The sequence below is a fragment of the Orycteropus afer genome, unplaced genomic scaffold (assembly GCF_000298275.1).
Source record: "Orycteropus afer afer isolate SDZICR_OR568_19922 unplaced genomic scaffold, OryAfe1.0 scaffold00095, whole genome shotgun sequence".
NCBI lineage: Eukaryota > Metazoa > Chordata > Mammalia > Tubulidentata > Orycteropodidae > Orycteropus > Orycteropus afer.
In genome coordinates, this window is record NW_006921682.1 from 9918852 (window position 1) to 9946572 (window position 27721).

Consider the following 27721-nt stretch of genomic DNA (forward strand, 5'->3'; position numbering starts at 1 on the left):
AGCATACAAACAATAACAACAAATAAAACTGTCACTAATGATCTACCCAAAGCTTTGTGCAAAGATTTTTATATAGAATTTGATTACTTTTTTCTTCTTTTTATAAATCATACCCGTCTTTCTTTGTATGATTTGTAAATGATTCAATATTTGAAGCATGTATCATGGCCATTTCAGATGCTGTATCTGAGAGATCAGATTTCATGACAGTCATATTTGCATTCTATAGCTGGAACTAAGTCATGCTGAAAATTCTTAAAAACTTGTCATCTTTTTCTGGAAAGGAATCAACCAACCATGTTAGATTTTGTTTTAATACTATTGTAGAAAACTCTTTCGTGATTGAAGAAGATGAAAAATCAGAAAGAGAAAAGAGGTGAAACTTACATAAAAATAGCCTCACGAATATAAAACTTCAATTTTATAAGCTGGAATGAATGCAAGATGATCTCCTTGTATTTTAAAGTAAAAAAAAAGAAGAGATTTATCTCATTAGTGCATTTTATGACCTCTAAGCAAGTAAGGAACCCTAGTGTGCAATGGTTAAGCACTCGGCTTCTAAATGAAAGGTCCAAGGTTCAAACCCACAGCCACTATACAGGAGAAAAGACCTGTTAGTCAGCTCCCATAATGATACCCTAGGAAACCCTATGGGGCAGTTCTACTTGTCCTATAGGGTTGCTATGAGTCAGAACTGACTCAGTAGCACACAACAATAAAGCAGGTAAGTGATGGCAATGGTGGTTCAGTGGTAGAACTCGAACCTTCAGTGTGGAAGACTTGGGACTTGCTAGCTTCTATAAGTGTGTGAGCCATTTTTCTAAGATAAATTTCTTTCTCTATATGTATATATAAGCTTTACTGGTTTTATTTCTCTAGAGAACCCACCCTAACACACAGATTACAAATATTCTTTGTTTTGTAAGGTATTGAATGAATGTTAATCGAGCCAACTCACTACAGAGCAAAGATTTAATAGAATTCAGAGTTAGAAAAATAAATTTATTATATATTTAATTCATTTCTTTGTAATAATACAATGATGAACCTTGCAGATAATACTGATCACATAAGTTTTCTTCTTTCAAAAGGAAGACTCTTTAAGCTAAGAAAGCGAAAAATTACAGTTAACAGACTGGATTTAAACCCTGAGTTTATGGGCCAGTCCAACTGTTCAAACATGTTTAATACCACATCCTTCCCAATTAATGAATGTGTAAAAAAAATCTGATTTTGCATAGAGAAACAATTGATTTTAGAGTCACACTGATTGAGTTCAAATGCCAGTAAGTCCTCTAATGACTATGCGAACTTGCAAAAATAACTATCTATAAAAATGCTAATATAAACACTTTCAGTGTTGATGGGAGGATTCATTATCTAGCTCGTAGAAATACTCAGGAGGAGGGGAAACTCAGGCCCACCCAGAGTAGCAGGGCGAAGAGGAGGAGAAAGGGGATAAAAGCCTTGAACCTGGACAGAAGAGCAGTCAGCCCCAGGGTTACAGGTGAGGAGAGACAACTTAGGGACGCCCAAAGAAGCAGGCCAGAAGAGCAGGAGAAAGGGGATTAAAAGCCAGGAAGCCAGACAGAGGAACAGTCAGCCAGGTGGGGGTGATACGAGAGGTCTCCAACAACAGGACAAACTTGTCTGTCGGTTTGACCTACTGTGGTGACATGTAGACGTGAGTTTTGAGGCTGAGCCTCTGGTGTTTAAAACCCAGAGAGATGCACCTGGTGCACCAGTAACAGCCCAGCTTATAGACTGAGACAGACTAGGAAGAAGGAAGAGGCCGTCCACTTCTGAAAGTATTGGCCAGGGAAAACCTTATGAAGCAAAGAAACACTGTTTGGTACAACAATAGAAATACTCAGAAAGTGTCAGATATTATTATTATTGTATTTTGAATAAAGTCATTTAATTTCTAAAGGAAAGTTGATTTTTTTGTTTTCATATTGATGCAAGTAATCTAAAAAACAGTTCAGTAAAAACTACTAAAATTAGATAAGTGGTAATAAGATGACATTAACTAGTTTCAGAGAATATAGTTTAAGGTGCAAATAACATTGCCAAATGTCAATCAATGTCATATATAGTCTTTTAAAAAGATACTAGTTTTATATTCCTCTCCTAAATTATTTTCTTTCTAATTGTGAGTCTGGTGAAAGTTTACAGAGCAAATTTGTTTTCCATTCAACAGTCCATGCACTTTTGTCATTTTTTGGTGCTTGTTTTGTTTGCTTGCCAGTCACTGTCACAGGCACTGGGAATAATATGGTAAAAACAAAGAAGTTGCTACCTTTTTTTGGAGCTTGCACTCTGGAGGTAACGTGGAATATGTTTCTCTATGTACTTATACAGATAAAACCATTAAATGCATATACATATGCCATCAACACATCTTTTTACATAAATGATATTATTCTATAAATATTTTTCTGTAACTTGTTTCTAAACATAAATATTTGCATTATTCCATTTTAGTATATACAGATTTATCACATTCTTTTTAATAATTGTATACATTTCTGTGGTACGAACATAATATTTAATCATTCACCAACAGATGACCATTTGTTATTTCCAATTTTTACCTATTACTGAGAGTGTTGTTGTTAGGTGCTGTTGAGTTGTCTATGATTCACAGAAACCCCATGTGACAGAGCAGAACTGGCCCATTGGGTTTCGTAGGCTGTAATCTTTACAAGTACAAACTGCCAGATCTTTCTCCTGTGGAGTCACTAGATGTGTCTGAACTTCAACCTTTCAATTAGGAGCTGAGTGCTTAATTGTTGAACCCCCAGAGGTTTTTAACCAAAAGTGCTATAGTAAATAATCTTGCATGTATCATTTCATGCCCATGAACTAGTATGTATTATACATAAATATAGCATAGTGCCTAAGGCATTTGACTGCTAACCAGAAGACTGGTGGTTCAAACCCACCAGCCACACCTTGGAAGGAAGATTGGGCAATCTAATTTCATAGAGATACTGCCTCAGAAACCCAAGGAGGGGCCGCTGTGAGTCGGATCTGACTCCACGGCAATGAGTTTGGTTTTTTAATATAAACCAAAATAAACCAAATTCACTGTCATTGAATCAATTCCGACTCACAACGATCCCCTGTGGGTTTCCGAGTCTGTAAATCTTTATGGAAGTTGATTGCCCAGTCTTCCTTCCATGGAGTGGCTGGTGGGGTTGAACCACCAACCTTCTGATCTTCTGATTAGCAGTAAAATGTCTTAGGCACTACAACACCAGAGCTATATATATATATATATATATATATATATATATATATATATATATATATATATATATATAAATGTTTAAAGCTGAATTTTGTTAGTAATACTTTTTTTTTTAACTTTTTATTGGGATTTGGGTGAAATTTTCAAAGGCAGATTCATTTGACACTCAACATTTCATACACATTTTTGTTTTGTGACACTGATTACAATCCCTACAATGTAATAGCTCTCCTCTCACTTCCTCTTGTGGTTACCATTTCCCTGTACCCTATCCTCCTATACGTTCCCACCTCCCAGGCTTTTATCCTGAGAGTCCATCTTAGATGGGCACTTGTAAGCTTTTAAGACCCTGCTTGTTACTCACCAAAGTAGGATACAGAACAATGTTTCTGTGTGCCATGTTATGCCCAATGAGCTTCATGTCCCTGTGACCATGGTCTCAAGGCTTTGACTCACTCCCTCAAGGTGCTTAGTTTTAGCCAAGAAGTTATCTTAACTTTGTCCCCATTACCTCTATGGCATATGGGTATTTTCACAGCATGCACAAAAATGCACATAGGAATACCGTCTGCCCAACCTACAAATGTTCATGGTATTTTCCTATTGCCAAATATTTTTTCTCAACCTGAAGCTTCTTATATTACTCCTCTGGAGAAGTCTTGTGATGAGCATAAGCATTTAATTTTCAGAAAGCCTCTAGTTTCATTCTGCTGTTTGTGTGCTTCTGGTCATACTTCATAGCACATTCATGCCATAAATCAGGGATCCTAAGTTTGTCCTTATTTAATCTCCAATGAACTTTATATTTTCAGGTTTTACATGCAGGTTTTTGATCCATCTATAGTTCATTTTTGTATATGACATGAGGTATGGATCTTGTTTCATTTTCTGTAAATGTATATCCAGTTTTGCCAGCAGCATTTGTTAAAGAGACTATTACTTCCTCGTTTAATGCATTCCGGCCCTTTGTCAAAAATCAGCTGCCAATAGGTGGATGGATCTATTTCTGGATTCTCAATTCTACTCCAGTGGTATGGTGTAGTGAATTACCTGGTATGGCTTTTCTAGCTATGTTGTTGTTGTTGTTATGTGCTGTCGAGTCGGCCCCGACTCATAGCGACCCCTCCTTGGGATTCCAAGGCAGTATCACTACGGAAGTAGGATTGCCCAACCTTCCTTCCGAGGAGTGGCTGGTGGGTTTGAACCGCCAGCCTTCTGGTTAGCAGTCAAGTGCTTTAGCCACTATGCTACCAGAGCTCCTAGCTATAAGTTGTTGTAAACTCCGTGGTGGAATTTGCTGTGAGCAAATGAGGAGCTCCTGATCATAAATGTTATCCACCTAGGGTATTTCTGTGGGGAGTGGCACAAAGCAATCTTCTGGGAAGGTGTGCTGTCTGTCTGTCTGTCTGTCTCTCTCTCTCTCTCTCTCTCGTGCTTAGAATTCTATGCTATGATTGGCTAGTTTGGCCATTCTGCCAGGCTCAAAAGGAGGCCTCCTACAGACAGAACTCTCTGTGACTGCTGGCTGAGAAGGACGTGCTGCTGAGAGGAAACATGCTCCTGAGAGACATGTGCTGCTGGGAAAGAGACACAAGAGACACGCATTGCTGAGAGAGACACCAAGGGACACACACTGCTGGGAGAAAGACTGTGAGAGACTGTTGGGTGAGAGACAGTGGGCTGAGAGAGACAGCGCTTTTCCTGAACTTGAATTGTAGCCTAGTGCTTCCCTAATAAACCTCATAATCTGTGAGTTCTAAATGGCCACTGCAGTGAATTATCGAGCTCAGCAGAAAGGTGGTGAGTGCTGGGGGAGGAACGGTTGGTGTCAGGGATGATGAAAGGGCTGGAGGGAGGAAGCATGTCTGGCCTCACAGTAATGGGCCTTGGGCTACTGGTAGTGCTTCTGTCTTCCTCTTATGGGGTTAGAGGAGGTGGGAAGATGTGGCCTCCTTGCCCTTTTAGCAACTGGTCTATGTATCTGTTGTTGTACCAATGTTGTTGTTGTTGTTGTTGTTATATGCCGTCAAGTCGGACCTGACTCATAGCGACCCCTCCTTGGGTTTCCGAGGCAGTATCACTACGGAAGTAGACTGCCCCATCTTCTTTCCGAGGAGTGGCTGGTGGGTTTGAACCTCCAGCCTTCTGGTTAGCAGTCAAGTGCCTTAGGCACTATGCTACCAGAGCTCCATGCTGTTTTGATTACCATGGCTATACAGTAGGTTTTGTAAGATGAAAGATGAGAATATATCCATTCAGGAAGTCCAACGAACCCCAAACAAGACAGACCCCAAAAGAAAATAACCAAGACATATCATCATCAAATGCACCAAAACCAAAGACAAAGAAAGATCATGAGAGCATCATGGGAAAAATGAAAAGTTATCTACAAGGGGGAACAAATAAGAGTACACTCAGATATCTCAACAGAAACCATGCAGGCGAGAAAACAATGGACTGGTATATATAAAACACTGAAAGAGAAAAATTTCCAACCAAAAATTATGTACCCAGCAAAACTGTCCCTCAAATATGATGATGAAGCTAGGACATTTCCAGATAAGCAGAAATTAAGGGAATTTGTTAAAAACAGACCAACCTTAGAAGAGATGCTAAAGGGAGTCCGTTGGACAGAGAAGCTACAACAGCAAACAAAAACTGACCATTAACACACATGATGATATAATCCAGAAACCAACCCAGCTATGGAAATATCCAAGGTAAATAAGCCTACAAGATTGTAAAGAGGGAACCAGAGTCATCAATTGACAAATGAGGACAACTACAAACCAAAAACAGTGAAAAAACTGTGTCGTTACAGAACTTATAGATGGTAGAGAAGTCAAGACAACTAGAAAATAGAATGGACTGTTCTAAACTTGGGAAGAAAATTATAAATCACAGGGTAACCTCGAAGAAAAATGACAAATCTTCACATCAAAAAAGAGGACCAGCATAAATATTCAGCAATATTTATGCTGGTCCTCTTTACATTAGCAATGAAGGAAGTGATAACACGATTCACAAACAAAACAAGCTCAGCATAGAAAATTATATGGAACAAAGAAATCGACACTATGAAAAAGCACATAACAAAAAGGACAGCAACAAATTCATATTTGCTGATAATTACATATCTGGCAAGGGACTTATCTCTAAGATTTATAGCAGAAGAGTGGATGACCAAACTATGGTACATACACGTAATGGAATGCTATGCAGCACTAAAGAATAATGTAGAGTCTGCAAAACACTGCATAATATGGATGAACTTGGAGGACGTTATGCTGAGTGACATAAGTCAATCACAGAAGGACAAATATAGTATTAGTTCGCTGTTGTGGAGGTCAAGGAAAAGTTTATATATGGAGGGAAACTTTCTTTGTTGGTTACCAGGGATTGGAGGAGAGGGGAGGGAACACTGCCTGCCCCCCAAAAAAGGCATTGACCCATGTCACTTTAGTTTTGTGTATTTCACTGTACATAATTTCAATGAAATGCATTAAAAAAATTAACTTTCTTTGCTTTAAAGAAATTTTTTAAAATCTGGAATTCATCTTAACATATTTTCCCTAACAAAAATGAGATGGATAACCATATTCCATTTCTTTAAAGGACTGGTAAGGTTTATTTACACTTGTTTTTTATCTATTTTCCAGGATTTATGGTATACTTTTACAAACATTAAAGCTGGATTCTGAAGACAATGTGGAACAAGGGACATCAATGCTGACGTCAGATGGATGGACCTTAGCTGAAAGCAAAGAATACCAGAAAGATGTTTTCACCTGTGTTTTACTATGCAAAAGCAGTCAATTGTGTGGATCATAACAAACCATGGATAACATTGAGAAGAACAGGAATTCCAAAACACTTAATTGTCCTCATGAAGAACTTGCATATAGACCAAGAGGCTGTCATTCAAACAGAACAAGGGGATACTACGTGCTTTAAAATCAGGAAAGGTGTGTGTCATCAGGGTTATATCCTTTTACCATACTTATTTAATCAGTATGCTAAGCAAATAATCCAAGAAGTTAGACTATATGAAGAATAACGTGGCTTAAGGATTAGAAGACGACTCAATGATAACATGCAATATGCACATGACACAACCTTGCCTGCTGAAAGTGAAGATTTGAAACACTTGTTGATGAAGATCAAAGACTACAGTCTCCAGTATGGATTATACCTCAATATAAAGAAAACAAAAAATCCTCACAACTGAAAAATGAACAGTATCATGATAAATAGAGAAAAGATTGTGGTTGTCAGGGATTTCTTTTTACTCAGATCCAAAATCAACACCCATGGAAGCCCCAGTCAAGAAAGCAAAGGATGTACTGCATTGAGCAAATATGCTGCGAAAGATCTCTTTTACATTTTAAAGAGCAAAGATGTCACTCTGAGTGCTCCTGAGACAAACCACAGTATTTTCAATCGTCTCACATCCATATGAATGCTGGGCAATGCATAAGGAAGATCAGAAAAGAATTGATACCTTTGAATTGTGGTGTTAGTGAAGAATATACCATGGACTGCCAGAAAAAGAAACAAATCTGTCCTGGAAGAAGTGAGGCCAGAATGCTCTTAGAAGCAAGAAAGGATAGACTATTTTGCACCTATTTTGGTCATGTTGTCAGAAGGGACCATTCCCTGGAGAAGGATATTGTGCGTGGTAAAGTAGAGGGTCAGTGAAAAAGGGGAAGACCCTCAAAGAGATGGAATGACACAGTGGCTGTAACGATGGGCTTGAGCATAGCAATGATTGTGAGGATGGTGCAGGACTGGGCAGTATATCATTCCGTTGTATACAGCAGCGCTATGAGCTGGCGATGACTGGATAGCACCTAACAACAACTACATGGTATACTCTTAGACTTCCTAATAACTGATATAAATAATTGCTAAAGTTTAAATTAAGGTCACGAGAAGTCTGTCTTCAGTATTATAAACCAGCAGTAAAAACGTATTCCATATGATATGCAACATGCCACAACGTTGCATAGCTAGTGTTAAAAACTGTGCCTTAACAGAGCAACGACCCAATGAGGACAGTAAAAATTAGGCCCTGGGTCTGATGTGGCAATTCCAGGTAGTTTGATCTTTCCAAAATCAACTAAAGGAACTATCTAAGAAATCTGTTGATAAAAGGCTCAGTATATACCTCACTCATCTTACCAAACGGTAATTTTTTAAATGCACATACAAGTTGCAGATGAGTGTATGAAATTCAAGATAATTTTTAGGAAGTAGAAAAGTTAATATGACTACTACAATATGGCCTGAAAGGCCAAATGATTAAAGCTGGATTCAGAAGACAATGTGCAACGAGGAATATCACTGTTGATGTAAGATGGATGGATCTTAGCTGAAAACAAAGAATATCAGAAAGATGCTTACCTATGTTTTACTGATTATGCAAAGGCTTTTGTATAGGGCCTTGTGTTAGACTGGGTTCTCTAGAGAAATAAAACCAGTAAAGCTTATATATTATATGTATATATAGAGAAATTTATCTTAGGAAAATGGCTCACACACTTACAGAAGCTGGCAAGTCCAAAGTTCCTGGATTAAACGTCAAGCTGGTGGCTTTTCCACATCAAGCTGGAGGCTTTTCCTCACTCTTGCAGCTGCAGGGGCTGAGGAGCTCAAGGCTGGCAGGCAGCACACCGGCTGTTGACTCCAACGAATGACAAATCCAAGATCTCCAGGCCGAATGGTGGATTGTTCACTCACGGACAGTTGCAGGCAGCACAACAGGATCCCGATCCACAAAAAATGTCTCTTTCCCCAGAATGTTCATAGATATACTGGAAGCAGGCCACACTCCTAGGGAAACTCCCTTTCAACAGATTGCCTGCTCAAAACATAATCATCTGATCCCATCATGGGAATAACCACATCACAACAGCTTGAACCACACAGAATTGTGGTCCAGCCAAGTTGACACACAGCTCCAACTATCATAGGCCTGGAATGGTTTGTAGGGCCTGGAATACATGCTGCCCTCAGCTACCAATAATCAGATGTTAGATGTATTTGCTTATTTAATCACAATATGTACCACATACTCTAAGTCCTACAGACAAAGTAATGAGCAAGACAGACAAAAGTCCAAACCCTTGTGAAGCTTTCATTCTGGTGGGTCAAACAAACAAACAAAAATGATGCAATTTCAGATACTAGGAATGGCTAGGGGAAAAGAAGGACTCTCTGAAGAGCAGAAATTTAAGCAGAGATATAACTGATGAACCATAAGAAGTTCTAGAAATTGTGTTCCAGTTTCAGTAAGTATCATGAATTAGCCCATATAGAAAAGGGCTTCATTTATATAAGGAATAGCAAGCATCCAGCTGCAGCTGAAGCAAAGAGATCAAGGAAAAATATAGAAGGCACGATCAGAGATACATAAGCCAGAGGTGGACTATGACAGATCGTGGGAGCTCTGGTGGCACAGTGCCTAAGGCATTTGACTGCTACCCAGAAGGCTGGAGGTTCAAACCCACCAGCCACTCCTGTAAAGGAAGACTGGCAATGTATTTCTGTAGAGATATGGCCTCAGAAACCCAAGGAGGGGTCACTATAATTCGAATCGACATGATGGCAGTGAGTTTGAGTGTTTGTTTTTTTTTTTTTTGGTATAATGGAAATATATTAGAGTTCCTGATCATGGGGTGCCATGATATGATTTATGCTTTAGAGAGATCACTCCAGCTACAGTGAGAAGAACTGAGTGAGGTACAAGTGGAGACAGAGAGATCCATTGTGATGCTAGTGCTCTCATGAAAGAAAGATGATGAAGGAGTAGACTATGGTTTAAGCAGAAAAGCTGGTGAGAAATGGCTGGACTTGGGATATATTTTGAAAGTAAGATAGGCCTGAATTACTGTTGGGTTAGATACAAAGTGTAAGGAAAAGAAAGGAATCTTAAATTTTCAGCCTGAGGAAAATCTAGCAACCTGTCAAGACAATCTAGGCAGGGTCCAGATTATTTAAGGCCTCAGTGATCATGTTTAGGATTTTGGTCTTACCTCAGGAGCAGCAGGAAGTAATGGAGTAGGGATAAAGAGGTAAGATTCCATACAAATTCTGGTGGTTTATAGACCAAGCCCAGCAAACACATACCAGATACCTCAACACCACATGGTAGCCTGCACCACAGCTGATTCCTTCTGGAGAGACTGTTGTTGTTTGCCATCAAGTCGGACACGACTCATAGCGACCCCTCCTTGGGTTTCCAAGGCAGTATCACTACAGAAGTAGATTGCCCCATCTTCCTTCCAAGGAGTGGCTGGTGGGTTTGAACCACCAGCCTTCTGGTTAGCAGTCAAGTGCCTTAGGTACTACGCTACCAGAGCTTCTTCTGGAGAGACTAGGAGCCTGCTTATTGCCACAGATTAAAATTCCTAAAAGGAAATGAATCCAGGTTAAAGCTTATTCTTGAGACATCATGATGTAAATATGCCCTTTACCCCCATCCTTCTACCCCCAAATCTATTCTGAAACTATTGGGATCAATTAGCAAATCTGTAGCCATCTAAACCCACTTTACATCTGCATCATCCCTGGTCCTGCCAATGATAAATGCTCCTTTGTTCTTCTATCCTTTCTCAAACTCCCAGCCTCAATCTGCTGTTACCTTCTTTGTCTTCTGACCCAAACTCTCACTGCTTTTCTCTATCTTTCCTGTGTCCCCTTTTACATGGTTAATAAATACCTCTACATTCTGACCCTCTCCAAGGAACATTCCCTTTGTCAATCACTTTTAACTTAATGTGGCTCTTGCATGATACGACCACTCTCAAAGGGGAAGTTCCTTATTCTCCAAACCCTCACATAGTTCAAAGTCAAGAATGCAGAGATACATAATATTTGTGAAGCTAAGACTGAACTGCTAACCAGAAGGCTGGAGGTTCAAACCCACCAGCGACTCCTCAGAAGAAAGACTAGGCAATCTACTTCTGTAGAGATACCACCTCAGAAACCCTCTAAAGAGAGGTTGCTATGGATCAAATCAACTCCACGGCAGTGAGTTTTTTGGTTTTAAGACTGAATATGGAAAAGATGTGTCATTTTAAAGAGACTGGTAAAGACTCTAAATTCACAAGGAAGAACAAAGGTTGAAAACCACCTATTACCTAAACATTAAACACTAGAGGATTAGCTCAAAAAACTAAAATAGAAGGACATACTATGAAGTCATTAAAAACTCACGAAGAATACTTAATGCCTTTTGGGAATGTTCATGCATATAATAATATTTTTTAAAAAGATTACTAAGCAGTACATATAGCCTGATTAGGTTTAAGAGAAAGAACAGTGTGGGGTATGTTACTCATAGAAAAAAAGGTAATACATAAGGCACACCAAAAAGTTATCTCTAGGTGGAAGAAATAAGATTTTTATTTTCTTTTTCATGTTTTCCCCATTTTCCTTAATCTCCACAATGAATTCATTTCTTTCATAAACAGAAAAAAAGTCAAAAAATGGTATTTAAAAAGATCACAGTCATAACATACTTTATAGTATTTTCCTATCCTCACTTCCTCCAAAACCAAAGGGAAGAGGAAATAAAACAAATAACATTTTCAAGTCTTTGAGATGACTGCTCAGAACTTCAAAGTCATTTTTAAAAAAACTAAACTCATGACTTTTTTAACCATATCATTGACTTACATGATTCAATTAAGTATTCTCTTTTGAATATCTAAGTTTACCATCCAAAGCAAATAGAAATAGGAGGGGAGGGGAGGGAACAATGCATAAATAAATAAATGCAAATAGAAATATGCTGGGTTTCTTAACTGTAAAACTAAGAATATACTGTTGATTTCTATAGCTTTATAAAGATCCACACACATTATTTCTGCATAAAAAAGAGTGCTAGTCATTCATGTATTTTTTTACTGTTCTATAAAAAGATTTTCTCTTTGTTAATTTCCTTTAAGGAAGACACAAATTATTTATACAATGCACAAAAGTAGTAACATAAAAGTGGAAAAATGAAAAGTCATTCTCAGTAACTAAACTACCAAAGAAAAAAAACTAAGAACAGAAACTTCTCTCTCAAGTGAAGGTAGTGGCACAATTGTATTTGGCATAAAAATAATCTCAGATGATTTTAAATTAAGCTATCACTTTTTCAAGAGATACCCTTTTTCTAAACGCTTACTCTTTTTAATTTAGCTTTGGAAATAATACTTCCTTCCTAATTCCACTGGACATAATTGCTTACTACAGAATCTGCATGGGCCAAAAGAACATTTTTGGAATATATTCTCTTCACTGTTATTTCACTGTATTATATAACATAAATGTGTAATTATCGCAGTTTATATTTTTAACAAAATTAACTACTATCATTAAAATTTGCTTTTATTTTAAATCGTATCTGAAAAGTTGAACATTATGCCAAAGAATTCAGCATTTTTGAAAAGAACAGTTGATGAAATTAGTATAATGATGAAGAAGAATTTAACCTCTCCTCTCTAAGGAAAGTGCAACAGTAGATGCTTTTTAAGAGATGTATCATCTGTCCTCCAGGAATCTTCAGTCTCCATGAGTTACCACTGCCCCAGCTCTTTCTCAAATTACCAACAGCCAAAATAATCTCCTCTAAAATTCATTACAAATTAGAAGATAGTTTCTAATTGTTAGTAACATATATTTAAATTTTGTCTTTTAAAAAAGTGAACATGGATCTAACAAGAGTGATGAACTAAACTGATGAAACAAATGGACAAGGCAGGCGCAGAGGACTGAAGAGAAGAAGAAAAGGTCAGAGGGAGGACACTATACATATATAGAGACAAGTCTTGGTCAGCATTTATAATACACCTCTATGACTAGGACCTATACTGCTCCCTTGGTCAGAGACCACTCTAAAGCTATTACTAATGCCCAGGGCATTGTCAGAAAATGAGACTAAAAGGTGCTAAGCAGTCCTGAGGCTATATATTTTAATTTCATTATTAAAAATTATATATTTACATTTAAATTTCCTCATAATGACGCTGGATTGAAACAGCTTTATTGCTTTAGTGTATGTTATCTCGATTCGGCAAGTGAATCACCTAACCTCTTATTAATTGAGAAAAATCATATTACTGTGATTTAGCAGAGATTATATTAATTTTACCACAGTGGGAGGCTGTCTTGCTATGCAAAGTAATTAAACAAAATTCCATATATTTTCACAGCTTTCCATACAGAAACATATTCCATTCACATCAGAATCTTTGTAAGAAATTCATAGCATGTGCTCTGAATTTAAAAGTGAACAAGAGATTTATTTTCTTCAAACATGGGCAAATTTAAAAGGTAGTTGAAAGTCATTTACTTTCACACAACCTAAAACATACTGTTAGCACTGCAGGGACAAAGAGGCTCCAAATTACAAAGGTCAGTTAAGTAAAAGAGGGCAAAGACAGCAGAACTTAGATGCTAAGAATAAAAACAAAAATAGATCCAATGCAGCATTTTGAGAACGAAGATCAATTAAAACAGTTGCTTAATATCAAATCACTTATAGCATTATTCTATATTGTTATGAGAGATCCTGTCAATTCCAACATTTCCTCTTTGCTGGTCCCTGATATTTACCTTAAGAAAACTAATATTTAAGTCAAAAATTTGTGCCATCTAAGCTAAAAAGATATATATTGCCTCAGTTGAAAATTGCTTAGCTATCATGATAAACAGTAAGTGAAAACATACGATAAAAATACAAATGGGTATCAAGGGGAGAGAAGTAACATGTTTTATTTAACTATTGATCCAAGTAATAAGGCAGCAGGTTGTCTTTCCGATCAAAACTACTTTTACAGCAATATAAATGCCCTTGCTTGCTCAACAGTGAAGGTCTTAAAAAGAAGGAACGGAGAGGATGAGGTTCAGGAAATTATGACATAAAACACAGAAAAAAGACTTAAGTATGAATGAGGAATATATGTTATCATTTAATGCTATAATTCTCAGAAATTCTAAGTAGAATAAGCAATCCATACTTCTGACAGCAAAGCAATTAAAGAGACAGTTAACACAGCAAATCAGCAATAAAGTAGTAAATAATGGCATATATATTTGTTTATCTTAATCAGTGGGGAAAAAAATCAGTACATAAAGACTTCATAGCCTCAAACTAGTAGTTCCAAAAATACAATGATTTGGTAGCTCTCTATCTTCTTACCTGTAAGGACAGCTTTTGCGGACGGATCTGCCAGGTCCAGGGCTGATTTCCCATCAGTGTTCCGAATGTTTGGATCAGCTCCGTGCTGCAGTAGCACTGTGCAGGGAAAGCAGAAACAATATCTTAACTCAGGGATACAAAGATTATTTACTGGTAAGTGGAGTCTCGGCATGGTGTAGGCATAAACATACATTGCACAATTTATTCTTTTTCAAAAAAAAAAAAAGAAGAAGAAGAAAAAGGGGGGGAACACTGCAGCAAAGGATCTTCTCTAGAGTGAAGCAAAGTTGGCAACTTATGGTACAGTATTATCACATGACCTAACATCATAAACATGAAACTAGAAGAATCTGAAAATGTGCAGTTTTGGTTTCCCTTCTCAGACAGCAGGATGGGAAGCTATATGCTCACTGACTCAACTGAAATATGCTGTGAACCTGCCCTGTCTTTACTACCACTGTTGCTGCTTGTTGCTGGTTCTGGTGCTGCTGCTGCTTTACTGCTGGATTTTCAAATGCTTCCTCTCCTCAGGATAGTTGTAATAATCGTACAAGCCTTTTAGTGGCTCACAGCTTACATATGAAACTCACTATAACATACTGGCTTGCTTCCAAGAATTTTAACAGACATAGATATGATATGCAACTCCAGTCCCCTGCAGTCTAAGCTGCAAAAAAAAGAACCGCTTTCTACAATATTCTTTCCATAGAAAATTTTTAGAAACAGAAACTCAATTACTATAATATATGCTAAGAAATATACTATTTTGGGTAGAAAGTAGATACAGAGAATTAATTCTTAGATATAGAGACTCCTACAAAAGAGAGAATCACTATTTAAGTAAAATCCAGATATAATTATTTTATTAATCTAAAACATTTATCAGTTACTTCTGATGTGTGAGTGTATATATTACAGGGGGGCGCTATAATATTATCCAACCAATGTTCAACTAATAAATATAATAAAAGCTAATTCAAATAAGCACACTTCATCATAAGAAATTCTAACCGTTAAAACAGGTATGATTTTGAGTATTTCTGATGAGAACACATGTTGCTATTTGTCACAATTTAGAATAAATTTCAAACAAAATAGAAATACTACATTCAAGTAATAAGTGGTTAAACAAATGTTATATAATGTCTAAAAGCACCTGAGCAACTACTGTTGATAAACCCCAAATTTTCATTAACAGTTCCATGATAACATAATTTAGTCTTTGGAACATTTAGAAAGAAATCCTCATATATCATTAAGTAATGAATCTTGTTGTTTATAAAGCTCTTCCTCGTCTTTTAATGCACAACCCATGAAGTCAATGGCTTTGTTATAATGTACAAAGGAACGGCCACATACACAATTAGGACACAGCTGCTCTTGCATTAGATCTGATGTAATCTCAGACTTGAAATATCATAAAAACTAGCCATGGTGTAAGAAGATGCAGTGGGATCTTGCAACAATTTTCTATATTATTATTGTGTTCTAGAATGTAAACAATGAACGTATTATTTTCCAGATGTTTATAAACTGACTCAAGAGTAAGCAGAATAAAATAAAAGTACCACATATAAAATTACAGTTACTCTTCCATCCTAATGACTGGAGAAATTAGAGTAACACTTCTTTAATTCCAGAAGAAAAAAAAATGCTCTTACATGGCTTGTACATGAAGAGTACATGAAGCGTCTTTATCATGAAGCAGATGCATATATCAAACGTAAAGCTGATAACAAACAGCTTGAGCAACTGAATGATCACATGCAAAGGGTAGGAAAACAATAAATAACAGCTATCATGAAAAGGGACCATTCCCTGGAGAAGGATGTCATGCTTGGTAGGGTGGAGGGTCGACGAAAGAGGGGGAGGCCTTCAACGAGATGGATTGATATGGTGGCTGTGATGATGGGATCAAGTATAGCAGGGATTGTGGGGCTGGCGCGGGTTCGGGCAGTGTTTCGTTCTGCTGTGCATGGGGTCGCTATGAGTCGGAAACGACTCGACGGCACTTAACAACAACAACATCATGAAAAGCAGAGTTTTTTACTGCATGCTTAAGAACTTTAAAACCTACTTTAAACAAGAAATAAAAGAATATGTTAATCTAACAGGACTTGGCAATAATATGATTAGAGCTTTCATAACGCAGCTTAATGAATAGCAGAGGCAAAATACTGAAAGGCTTACTTATTGCACCTTCAAAAGTCACTTAAAACTCTTACCTACTTTATTGTTATCAGTATTTTACCTATTACATCTTTCAACAGAAATCTGCAGTTTTGTTTTCTTTTAACCAGTTGCTGGCAACACAACTATGACTCATGGTGATCCCATGTGTGCCAGAGTAGCACTGAGGTCCACAGGGTCCTTAATGGCTGATTTTCTAGATGTAGATTTTGAGATCTTCCCTCTAAGAAGCCTCTGGCCTGAACTGCCAATCTTTCAGTTAGCAACCAAGCATATTAATCGCATCCATCACCCATTGATTCCTTGAAAATATTTAACCATTTTTAATTCACCAGATAGGGAGTTGAAAAACAAAACTAACCAACACATATGGGTTTAAAGAGACAAGCTATTTTTAAAAAAATGATATATGGAAACAACAAATGCTGGCAAGGGTATGGAGACTGGAACTCTCACACACTGCTGGTGGAACTATAAGATGACATAACCACTGTGGAAAATGGTATGGTGCTTCCTTAAAAAGTTGGAAATAGAAGTATCATCCCACTTCAAGGAATATAACTTAAAGAGGTGAGATGTATAACATGCATAGATATATGCACACACATGTTCACAGCAACACTATTTACAAAAGCAAAGAGATGGAAATAACCTAAGTACCCATCAACAGATGAATGAATAAGCAAACTATGTTACATATACACAATGGAATACTACGCAACATTAAAGAGTACGAAAGAATCAGCAAATCATCTCATAACGTGGATGAACTTGGAGCACACTATGCTGAGTCAAATAAGTCAATCACAGAAAGACAAATATTGTATGAGTTTCTTTGTTGCTTACCAAGGATGGGAGGAGAGGTGAGGGAGGGAAAATAGATGAATAATTAAGAGACAAAAGCATGAGACTAGCACAGTATCACTAAGGAAAAGGAAGACATGGAGAGGTACACAAGAAGTACAACATAGGCAAATACTACTGCAGACACAATACTGTATTATCAATTACAGCAAACACTAATATATCAGTGGATACACAGGTAGACAGGTATGGATAAGCAAATGGGAATATACCTATGAGCATGCATAGATTTGGCAGATGATATTCTTACATATGTATTAGCATGTGCCATAAATATGTCCACATGCAGTTTACGTATAACAAGAGGCAAAGTTAGGATAACTTCTTAGCCACACATAAGCACCTGAAGGGAGTGGGTCACTGGGCCTGTGGCTTAGGGATGATGGTCACTGGCGACATCAAGCTCAATGGGCACAAGATGGTATACAAAAACATTGTTCTACATCTTACTTTGGTGAGTAGTCAGTGGGGTCTTAAAAGATTACAAGCAGCTATCTAAGTGGCAATCATTGGTCTCTCCTTCTCAGGAGCAAAGAAGACTGAAATAAATCAAAGATGCATGGAAATAGTCCAAAGGACTAGTGGACCATGAGAACCTCAATCTATATATGATCTTGAGACCTGAAGAACTAGACGGTTCCCTGCTATCAATGTCAACCACTCGGAAAGGGACCAAAATTAGAGATCCTGGATAGAGTGGGAGAAAAATGCGGGACAAAACTCAAAATCATAAAAAAGACCAGTCTGATAGAGATTGGTGAAATCCCTGAGATTACTGCCCCGAGTCACTCTTCAGGCCTGGAATTGAACTCACTTCTGTGGCTTAACTCTCACTGAAACAAAAGACAGGCCTAACAGCTGAACACCTAGACCAGGGAGATGCATTTCTTAGAATAATCAACCCTGGGAGATCAGAAGGATAGCATTTGCACAGAGAGAAAGGCAGGGAGACAAGAATGTGTAGGCAAGAAGTATACATAGAAAAGGTAAACATAAGGAGAAAGTGGGAGGTGAGATGTTACATGGTGGGGAATGTAACCAATATCACAAAACAAAATGTGTATGAATTGTTGAATGTAAAACAAATCTGCTTTATAAAACTTCATCCAAATCACAATAAAAAGGTAAAAAGAAAAAAAGTGAAATATGTAATACATCCTAGAGTTAAAACACATTCAGACCACTCCTTCTATAGAACTATAAACCAAATTATAATATTGTGCAATGTTTTGGTGTGTGGTAGTTAAATTTGAATGTCAACTTGGCTGGGCCTGGCTGAATGGCTGGGCAGCTGGTGGTTGTTATTCCCCACGATGAGACTGCCAATCAACTCCATGGTGGAATCTACCACAAGCAGCTAAATAGCTACCTTTGGGATGTGGTCTGCTTCCTGTATGTAAGGAGAAGCCTTGGGGATAGTCTCTAGCTTATGGCACACTTGAACCCTGCATGTAGCCGTGTTGTTGTTCAGCAGCCTGCCATGCTCTGCCAACCTTGGGACTTAGAATGGACTTACACTAATGGCCTGCGTGTGATTTGGTAATATCGGCACTGTGCCTTTTCACTTGTCAACCTTGGGCTTGGCAGCCTCAGCAGCCAGCAGCTGTCTAGGTGAAGAAAAGCCTCTAGCGTCAGTGGGCTGGGAGCTGGAAGCAGAGCTGAAGCCCAAGGCTGAGGGGCTTTCACCAAGCCCCTAGAGCCTAGCACTTTGAACTTGGACATAAAGCCTCCAAACTGTTAGAGAATAAACTCCTGTTTGTTAAGGCCATTCCATTTGTGGTATATTTTTGTCAGAGTGACGCTAGGTAACCAGAAGATGGTGTTATAACAATATCATATGCCACGAATTTCTAGACATCCACTCTTCATTTATCGACAGTTAGGTTCCGAGGGCTAGGTCGTTAGGCAAAAATCAGCGTGATGAGAAAACAGAAGATTACCACATCAGATCAAAAAATGGAGGGTGAATACATTATTACATAAATGTCAAATTAAATCATTACATAAGCACCAAATTACATCACCGCATAACTGCCAAACCACTGACAATCATGGCATAGCCATGTTGACACATAACCTTAACCATTACAGCCAGCATTACTCTGGCCTCACATCTCAGTGTTCAGTACTGCCAGACGTACGTCATTAATATGCAAAATAGTCAGAGAATAGATTGTTTACTATTGTTGTAAATGCACAATGTCTGATAACGAGATAGTAGATAAGTGAAGAATAGGTGTATTATATATATTTTTTTAAAGTCATTTATATTTTCATCAAGACATACCTTACTTTTTAAGTCAGAAAAGCAGCTCAATGTATTTTTTTAAAACTCATCAATAATTGATTTACCACAAATAGTAAACATGAAAATTCAAGTAACTGGTGTTATTTCATAACGCTTAACAATACAGCTTAATGGATTTGAATTAGAACTTAAATGATACAATTTTCTGTTTTCAGTAACAGCAGACTCGGTTATTTGGACTAATCCTTAGGTTATAAACAATAAACAGAACCAGATTTGAAATAAAATAATTTAAAAATCTTCTAAAATCATCGGAGAGCTAGTGTTATTATTGTTGCTGGTCACTGTCGAGTTGATTCTGACTCATAGTGACCCTTTATGACAGAGCAGAACTATCCCATAGAGCTTTCTAGGCTAAATTCTTTACAGGAACAGATGACCAGGTCTTTTCCTTTTCTCAGGTAGAGTTTGAACCACCAACCTTTCAGTTAGCAGACCAGTGCTTAAACATGGCATCAACATGGCTCCTTAAGAGCTAATGAAGCAGTTCAAAACCAAGAGCAAAAGGAATCCAGAAAGGTTGTGGAGCAAAGAGAATAGTAAATCAAAGACCCCTCATCAAAAGAAAAAGAAGAAACCCTCAAAACCCACTGCTGTTGAGTCCATTCCAATTCAATGCCACCCTATAAGACAGAGTAGAACTGCCCATATGGTTTCTAATGCTATAAATCTTCACAGAAAGAAGCAAACTGTCCCATCTTTCCCCCATGCAGCAGCTGTTCGGTTTGGAGCAAGCCCCAACAAGATCTGTAGAGAAGACACTCTCCACCAGAAGACTGAGTCTCACTATGTTAAAGAAAGGAGCTCTGATGGCACAGTGGTTAAGAGCTCAGCTGCTAACCAACAGGCTGGCAGTTAGAATCCATGAGCCACTTCATAGGAGTAAAAACCTGGCAATCTGTTCTCATAAAGGATTCAGCCTAGGAAACATTATAGGGCAGTTCTACTCTGTACTCTCTGTACTATGGAGTAGCTATGAGTTGGAATCGATTCCATGGCACACAAGAACATGTTTAGGGAAAAGGAGTCCTGCTAGTGCAACAGTTAAGTGCTTCGCTGTGAACCAACAGATTGGAAGTTCGAACCTACTCAGCAGGTCCATGGGACAAAGACCTCGTGATATGCTTCCATAAAGATTACAGGCTAGAGAACCCTACAGGACAATTCTATTACGTCACACAGGATCATTATGACTTGGGATGAGTCACTGTTAGTCAACAATACCTAACAACAAGTTAAAGAAACTTGAGAAACACATAAGCCTTTCCACAGATCTTCATGCTTTTAGTAAAGCATGAAACCAAACCTCCAAGAGTTCAACAGATTTACCAGCACCTGAAATGTCTAATATCAACTAAAATACAACTAAAAATCCTTCAGATAAAAATGTGGGGAGGAAAAAAAAGAAAGAAAGAAAGAAACACTCCAGAATCTCTACAATCCTCAGTACTGAATTTAAAAAATATCAGATATATGAAGGAAAAGAAGAATGTGAACCACAATCAAGAAAATAAAAAATGCCTGTGTGGCTCTACTTTAAGCCAAATAATAGCCCTGCATAAGATGAAAAATAACACAAAGGAGGTATGCGCTTCTTGGAACAACCAATCATATGATATCAAAATGTCAACACTGCCCAGGGATAAAGTTCAGAAAGCAAGAAGGGATAGGAAAGAAGGACTGATTCAGTAAACACAGGAAGTAGGAAGAGTACAGTTACATTGGGGGTATTGCAATCAATGTCACAAAACAAAATGTACATGAACTGTTGAATGGAAAACCAATTTGCTCCATACACTTTCACCCACATCACAATAAAAGCTTTAAAAAAAAAAAAAAGGCAGTCGAAAGAGACCATACTCAAGATGGCACAGATGTTGGAACTTAGCAGACAAAGACTTTAAAATAGCTGTTATGAATAAGTTCAAAGAAATAAAGAAAATAAGTTCAAAGAATTGGAAAAAAAAAAGTTCAAAAAGTTAAATGTCCTTAATAAGTGAATAGAGATACTCTGAGAACCGAATGGGAAATTCTAAAACTAAAAAGGTAAAGGACTTTTCAAAACCTACTATATAGCCACAGTAGTCAAAACAGAGGAGCTCTGGTAGCTTAGTGCCTAAGGCACTTGACTGCTAACCAGAAGGCTGGTGGTTCAAACCCACCAGCCACTCCTCAGAAGGAAGATGGGGCAATCTACTCCCGTAGCGATACTGCCTCAGAAACCCAAGGAGGGGTCGCTATGAGTCGGGTCTGACTCGATGGCACATAACCACAACAACACAAGTCAAAACAGCCTAGTACTGGTACAACAAGAGACATATAGATCACTGGAACAGAATTGAGAACCCAAAAATAGATCTACTGATCTATGGTCAGCTGATTTTTGACTAAGGGCTGAAATCCATTAAATGGGAAAGAGGTGGTCTGTTTAACAAATGGTGCTGGCAAAACTGGATATCCATTTGAAGAAAAATGAAACAAGATCCGCATCTCACACCATACACAAAAACTAACTCCAGATGGATCAAAGACTTAAATGTGAAACCTAAAACTGTAAGGGAGTTCTGGTAGCGTAGTGCCTAAGGCACTTGACTGCTAACCAGAAGGCTTGCGGTTCAAACCCATCAGCCACTCCTCAGAAGGAAGATGTGGCAATCTACTTCCGTAGTGATACTGCCTCAGAAACCCACGGAGGGCTCGCTATGTGTCGGGTCCAACTCAACAGCACATAACAATAACAAAACTATAAAGCTCCTCAATGGAAAACTGGGGGAAAATTTAGGGGCCCTAATTTACAGCATAAATAGATTGTCAAGCATAACCCAAAATGCACAAACAGCAGAAGATAAACTAGATGAATGGGACCTTCTAAAAATTCAATTATGTGCTTGCAAAGACTTCTCCAAAAGATGTTTAAAAAGAGAACCTACAGATTGGGAAAAAAATATTCAGCAATGACATATCTGACAAAGGACTTATCTCTAAACTTTATAGAAAACTCCAGCACCTCAACAATAAAAAGATTAACAATCCAATTAAAAAATGGGCAGAAGACATGAATAGACACTTTACCAAAGAGTATATTCAGGCAGCCAGAAAATACATGGAGAAATGCTCACAATCATTGGCCAGTAGAGAGATGCAAATCCAAACTAGATACCATCTCACCCCAGCACTAATAGCAAAGTTCAACAAGATAGAAAATAACAAATGCTGGTGGGACTGTAAAATGATATAACTACTGTGGAAAGCAGTATAGTGATTCCTTAAAGAGCTGCAATTAGAAATACCATCTGACCCAGTCATTCCATTACTAGGTATATATCCTAAAGAAGTGAGTGCCAGGACAAGAATAGATAGATGCACACACATGTTCATTGCAGCACTATTTACAATAGCAAAAAATGGAAACAACCTAGGTGTCCATCAACAGAAGAAAGGATGACCAAACTATGCTACATACACACAATGGAATATTATGCAACACTAAAGAATAATGTATAATCTGCAATATATCACATACATGGATGAATTTGGAGGACATTACGCTGAGTGAAATAAGTCGATCACAGAAGGACAAATATAGTATTAGTTCATTATTGTAAAAAGTCAAGGAAATGTTTATATATGGAAGGAAATTTTCTTTGCTGGTTACCAGGGGTGGGAGGGGAGGGGAGGGAACACTGCAAAAAAAAAAGCACTGACCCTTGTCACTTTAGTTTCATGTATTTCACTGTACATCAATTATATTTCAATAAAATGTATTTTTTTAAAAAATAGTTAAAGGACTTACACTCTGAAATTTGAAGACTGATTATGAAGCTAGAATAATAATGACAGTGTAATACTGGAACAAGGATACACATATTAATAGAACAGAAGAGAATCAAAAATAGATCGACTTTTCAACAAAGATGCCTAAATAATCCATGGTGAAAAAATAATCTTTTCAACAAATCATGATGGAACAACCAGTGTATACATACACACATACACACAGACACTCACACATATATGTGTATGTGTGTGTATGTATATACATACACACACACATACATATATATATATTTGTTTTCTGTTACTGTAGATAAATTATACTACAAATGTGTTTCTTTAGATATATAACAGAATATTACTCAGCAATTAAATAACTATTGACTATATACCAAACAAAGTCAGGTCTGACTCATAGCAACCCCTCCTTGGGTTTCTGAGGCGATATCACTACAGAAGTAGATTGGCCAACCTTCCTTCCAGGGAGTGACTGCCATCTAGTCAACTCAAATCATAGAGACCCTATAGGACACAGAACAGCCTCAAGGATTCCCAAGGCTGTAAATCTTTACAAAAGTAGACTGTGACATATTTTTCCCACAGAAAGTTTCATGGGGTTTGAACTGCCAACCTTTCAGTTAACATTCAAGTGCTTTAACCACTATGCCACCAGAGTTCCTTATTGACTATTTAACAAGGCTCAAATCTCCAAAACCTTATGCTGACCAAACAAAGGCAGACACCAAAAACACATTTCTAGAAGAGACAACTCATCTACAATGACAGGAAACAAATTGTATCCTGGGAATGATATGAAGGGAAAACTGACGGACTGAACAACTGAAAACTTTTCGTAGTTATGAAAATGTTCTATTTTCTTGATTGTGGTGTGGTTACATGAGTATATACATTTGATAAAATTCATAAAAATATATATTAAAATGGACACATTTTATTTCATTATGACAAGCTCATTTTATAACTCAATTAAGTTGATTTTTAAAGCGCTCAAAAGAAGGGTTTAACTACAGATTGTTATGTGTCGATGAGTTTGGTTCCGACTTATAGAAACTCTGTGTATACAAAAGAATGAAACACTGCCCATCTGCACCATCCTTACAATTGTTGCTATGACTGAAGTCATTACTGTTGCCACTGTGTCAATTCATCTCATTGAGGATCTTCCTCTTTTTTGTTGACTGTCTAATTTACCAAGCATGTTGTCCCTGATCTCTCCTGGTAACAAATTCACAGTACATGAGATCTAGTCTTGCCATCCTAACTTCCAAGGAGCATTCTGGCTGCACTTCTTGCAAGACAGATTTGTTTGTTCTTCTGGCAATCCATGGTATAGTTAATGTTCTTTCCCAATACCACAATTCAAATGCATCAATTCTTCTTCAGTCTTCATTATTCACCAGCCAGGTTTCACATGCATATGAGATTTAAAATATCATGGCTTGGGTCCAAGACATTTTACTCCTCAAAGTGACATCTTTGCTCCTTAACACTTCAAAGAGATCTTTTGCAGCACATCTACACATTTGATTTCTTGACTGCTGCTTGCATAGGTGTTGACTGTAGATCCAAGTAAAGGAAATCCTTAACAACATCAGTCTTCTCTCTGTTCAGCATGCTTAATTGCCCAGTTTTGAGGATTTCTGTTTTCTTCATGTTGAGGTAAAATCCATAATGAAGACTGTAGTCACTGATCTTCATCAGTCAGTGCTTCAAGTCTTCTTCACTTTAGCAAGCAAGGTTGTGTCATCTGCATATTGCAGGTTGTAAATAAGTCTTCCCCTAATTCTGATGCCATGTTCTTTTTCATATAGTGTAGCTTCTCAGATTATTTGCTCAGACCACAGACTGAGTAAGTATGATGAAAGCATACCACTCTGATACACACTTTTCATGATTTTAAAGTATGCAGTATCCCTTTGTTCTGTTTGAACAACTGCCTCTCGGTCTGTGTACAGGTTCCACACGCATGCAAGTAAGTGTTCTGGAAATCCCATTCTTTGCAATGTTATCATTTTTTTGATCCTCTCAGTTGAATGTCCTTGCACAGTCAATAAAACACAGGTAAACATCTTTCTGATATTCTCTGCTTTCAGCCACAATCCATCTGACATCAGCAACGATATCCCTCATTCCATGTCATTTTCTGAATCCAGCCTGAACTTCTGGCAATTCCTTATTCATGTACCATTGCAACCATTTTTGTATTATCTTCAGAAAAATTTTACCTGTGTGTGACATTAGCAATATAGGTTGGTAATTTCCATATTCCGCTGGATCATTGTTTTTTGGAATGGGCAAAAGGTATGATTTCTTCTAGTTGGTTGGCTAGGTACCTGTCTTCCAAATTTCTTGGCATGAAAACTACAGATTAGAAGCAACTAAAGAAAAAATTATTTCAATTTTTAGTATGTCAACAGATATTTCCAAGAATGTAGTACAGAGAAGAAATGATATTAAAATTCATAGAGAGAGACATAGACAAACAATGGGTAGGATTACATGTTGTAATTAATCTTAGAAGAAAAACAAAAACCATAATTGAAGAGATAATACCTGACATTTTTCCAAAACCAAAGAAAGATAACAAGGTACAGGTTTAAGAAGCCCAAACAAGATAAACCCATTTATGAATTTTTAAATGAAATTTAAAAAATAAAAATTAAAACCCGTATAAATAGGGAAAAACTACTGTAAGAAAAAAGCTGACAATTCAGGAGAAAGCAAGTAAATTATCAGATTAACAGTATACAAAATACATCTGGTAGCATAGTGCCTAAGGCGCTTGACTGCTAACCAGAAGTCTGACAGGAAGGAAGGTTGGGCAATCTACTTCCATAGTGATTCTGCCTCAGAAACCCAAGGAAGGGTCGCTATGAGTCAGGGATGACTAGACAGCATATAACAACAACAACAATTGTTTGAACAATTATGTTAAGCAACTGGTTTGAACAATTATATTAAGCAATGATTTGATCCCAACTCTGTTTTCATGTATACTCACAAAAAGGATTTACTTTGCAGCTGTAAAAACACCGTATTACTATTCTTGGAATAGTTTGAACTCAGGTGACATCAATTAAATTATGTTACATTTTTTAGAATATTTTTAAATGATTTATAATAGTAAGTACATACATTCTAAGTTTTTCGACCTTTATCCTGCAACCAACATAAACAAGGAATTATTAGCCAAATCAAAGAAAACACTTTGACATCAATTTAATATTTATTTTCATTCATGAATTTGCATTTTATTTCTTCTTTGTATTTCTTTTTTGAATCCTCTTTTTAAATAATATCTATTTGTCCATAATAGTGTCTACTTTCAAATAAACTACACATTTAGATTCTAATATTCATAGGAAATAAACACTGGTTAAATTAAAAGTGGGACTCAAAAAGAGCAATTAGCTCTGTTCTCTCCCAACATACTTAAACTAGTAAATAAGAACATAAGCTAAATATTTATTTGATGCTTAATGTTGCCTTATGCACTGAATGAGGAGCTCTGGTGGCATAGTGCCTAAGGCATTTGACTGCTAACCAGAAGTGTGGTGGTTCAAACCCATCAGCCACTCCTCAGAAGGAAGGTTGGACAATCTACTTCCTTAGCGATACTGCCTTGGAAACCCAAGGAGGGGTCGCTATGAGTCGGATCTGACTCAAGGCAGCCTTGCGCTGCATTATGCCCTGAAATGAGCACGGACGTTCACTCCTTCTTCCATCCTAATTAACATCCTTGAAGGAACATCTGAGAACCTCATAACTTGTGACCTACTTTAAAGTGCTTCTAAAAAATGGAAATTTAAGAACAGCCCCACTATGATGAACGTGACCAAGATGAGTTTAAGCAGATAAGTTTTGTAGTAATGGTTGTATGGTCTTAACTTGGTCCCTTCACCCATAAAATAAGATGATTAGTAATTAATTCTCTAGTGCTCTAGAGCTGTTCTGTCCCAAAGAGTAACAACTAGCCACATGTGGGTAGTGAGTCTTTTAAATGTGCCTAGTGAGGCTGACGTTTAAAATTCTTTTTTTTTTTATTAGGATTTGGGTGAAGATTTACAGAGTAAATTCACTTTTCATACAGCAGTTCACATATACTTTGTCTCATGTCATT

The 27721-nt window shown here is 37.4% G+C and overlaps 1 protein-coding gene across 1 annotated transcript in view; it reads right to left on the reverse strand.

Moving 5' to 3' along the window:
- LOC103198537 (poly [ADP-ribose] polymerase tankyrase-1) overlaps positions 1-27721 on the reverse strand; it is a 326026-nt gene that overhangs the window by 192607 nt on the left and 105698 nt on the right. Inside the window, exon 4 of the mRNA XM_007942708.2 lies at positions 14445-14540. Coding sequence (XP_007940899.1) covers positions 14445-14540 — 96 coding nt within the window. The remainder of the gene's footprint in view (positions 1-14444; positions 14541-27721) is intronic.